The 2,402-nt window shown below is 45.8% G+C and overlaps 1 protein-coding gene across 1 annotated transcript; it reads right to left on the reverse strand.

Annotated features, from left to right (window-relative positions):
• Window positions 1-283: 283 nt before the first annotated feature.
• Window positions 284-1,962, reverse strand: LOC139728806 (probable G-protein coupled receptor No18). Its single transcript, XM_071639742.1, has one exon. The coding sequence runs from the start codon at window positions 1,807-1,809 to the stop codon at window positions 424-426; it is 1,386 nt and encodes a 461-aa protein (XP_071495843.1). The 5' UTR covers window positions 1,810-1,962; the 3' UTR covers window positions 284-423.
• Window positions 1,963-2,402: the final 440 nt, after the last annotated feature.

The following is a 2,402-nucleotide window of genomic DNA, read 5'->3' on the forward strand; positions in this document are numbered from 1 at the left end:
TCGACTGGTACTGTTTATCATATTTCGTGGCTGCAATGGGCTTGTGCCGTTTGCAATTTGCTTCATTCAGTCATTGGAAGGATGTGCACAACCATATCAACTTCATTATCGACAAACAATTTGATAAGGGTGCATTAAAATACAATTGTATATCTATACATATATGTATATATTTCATGTCACAATTATTTCATATATTTCAAGCTTTCATTGCAGTTTTCAAATGATTAGATGCATTGCATTATCATTAAAAAGGACAAAAAAAAAATATGGGAGTAGTCTTATGCTATCACATATAAACTAGAGACTCCCTGTACATCAAACTCTCATGTAATTTATGACAAAATCATATTGTCTTTCCCACGCCGGTATAGTATTGGCGTTGAATCCCTGAATTGACTTTCTGTGTTGATTCAAATCATCTCAAGTTTCGTTTTCCTCTTCCATGGTTATTACATCTTTTACTCTGTCCTGGGCTAACGAGCCGTTGGAGACCTCCCCATCTGGCACAGGACACCGGTGACTCTCCAAGTCATGTTTTTCGCTATTTACTGCACTGAATGATGTACGCTCGCTTTGGTGGGGCTGCCTCATTTTGCCCAGTTTCAAGCCGTTCGAGTCGAGCAGCGGATTGGCGTGAGAGTGACCATTTGACGATGTCGATAGCCGGTGTAGAGGAGATGAATGCTTGGGGCACACACCATGTTTGTTTTCGAAGCATCCCAGTGTCAGTGCGTTGAGGAGTCTGTGGGCGATGACGCGAAAGGCGTAGCGAAAGTCCCGGTTTCTGAAATTGTAGATGAGAGGATTCATCAGACTGTTCGCATACCCTAACCAAGTGATTGCGTTTTCAGCATGAGTGGAGAGGTAACACTTCTCACAGAAGTTCATGATTAGATACATGAGGAAAAAAGGCAGCCATGAGAGAATGAAGCAACCCATGATCAAACCCAGAGTGCGGACGGCCTTGTACTCTCTCGTTATCGAGCGTGATCGTCTCCTGGTTGATCCTGGAGGGACCGGCTCGTCGCCATCGTTCGGCCGCTTCAAAGGCGACGACGCACGCAGAGATTGCGGAGGCGAATACCGCTCCAAGTGCTCTGTCCTGTTCGTTTCCTTCTTGATGCGGATGGCTTGCGAGCGTGCTATGGCATAGATATGACAGTATGTAAATATCATAATAGCAAGAGGCACATAAAATGACGTCATACTCGACACTACCGCGTAGTATCGATTGACGGAAAAGTTTACCCCGCAGATATCGTCGATGGTATCGCTCGGGCCCTTCTTCGCGTAAAGTCCACTGTATATTGGGACAAACGATATGACGCCAGAGCAGCCCCACACAAAGGCTACCATGTAGCCTGTTCTCCTCCATGACATGTCACTCTTGTAGGTTAGAGGGCGGGTGATGGCCCAGTACTTATCTAGCGATATCATACACAGAGTCAGGATAGAGGCTGTGCAGCACAACACATCCATGGACATCCAGAATTTGCACATGTACTTGCCAAGGCGCCAGTGGCCGTCCTGTAGCAGACGCATCGTCGAGAACGTCATTACGAACACGGAGACGGTGATGTCGGCGATTGCCAGGTTCAGGAGCAGCGCGTTGGCGGGCGTCCGCAGTCGACGGAACTTGGCGACGGCCACGACTACGAAAGTATTTCCCACGAACACGACAAGCAGCATGATCCCACAAACTATGCCGACAAAGATTTTACCAGACAGTGGCATCACATGTTCGCTTGAGTCCTCCGCTGTATAATTCGCGGCAGCCGTCGTCATGGTCGCAGTGGTGAAATTCATGGTGTTCTTGATGTTCAGTCGATCGCGGGAAGTGAAACGAACGAGTTTTCCGATGAAGACGCGTTTTCCAGTTCATCATATCTACAACGCCAAGAGCAACATAGCAGAGACGCAAACCAGCCCGATCCAGACGTCTTTCCCCCTCTGTAATGAGACTCGTCGTCAGGCGGGTCAGCTTTTATAACTCCTACAGTACCTGCAGCGGATACAAACAAACAAAACGGAAGAAAGTAGTGCGCTTTAGAACGATAAAACTTGAGGGTCACTCGTGCGATTAGATTTTTATTATGTTAGTGTAAGATTGAGATATTACCATTTAAGTGGTGAGTCAGCCGCGGTCATTGTCTTCCCAGAAATCAAATCCCAATGTTGCAGGTTATCTTTCACTCGTCATAATATCATATTACTCAAAGTGTTATTTAGTTATCAATTACAAGTGGCACATGTTCGACCACACGTGTTCAGCAGGGATGAATAACAAACGTTTTCAAGTGAAACAAATCAAGTGTTCACAAGAACACTTCTGACAAATGTCTGACAACATCAAGTGCCAACATACACATGTTATCTTGGGTGTCACGGCGATATGAAAA

This window comes from Diadema antillarum, unplaced genomic scaffold, assembly GCF_040938485.1.
Source record: "Diadema antillarum isolate AM-2024a unplaced genomic scaffold, OU_Dant_1.0 seq00000201_RagTag, whole genome shotgun sequence".
In the NCBI taxonomy this organism is placed as follows: Eukaryota; Metazoa; Echinodermata; class Echinoidea; order Diadematoida; family Diadematidae; genus Diadema; species Diadema antillarum.

Excerpts from the sequence above, each read along its gene's own strand:
- LOC139728806 (XM_071639742.1), bottom strand. The coding sequence starts at position 1,809 with ATGAATTTCACCACTGCGACCATGACGACGGCTGCCGCGAATTATACA.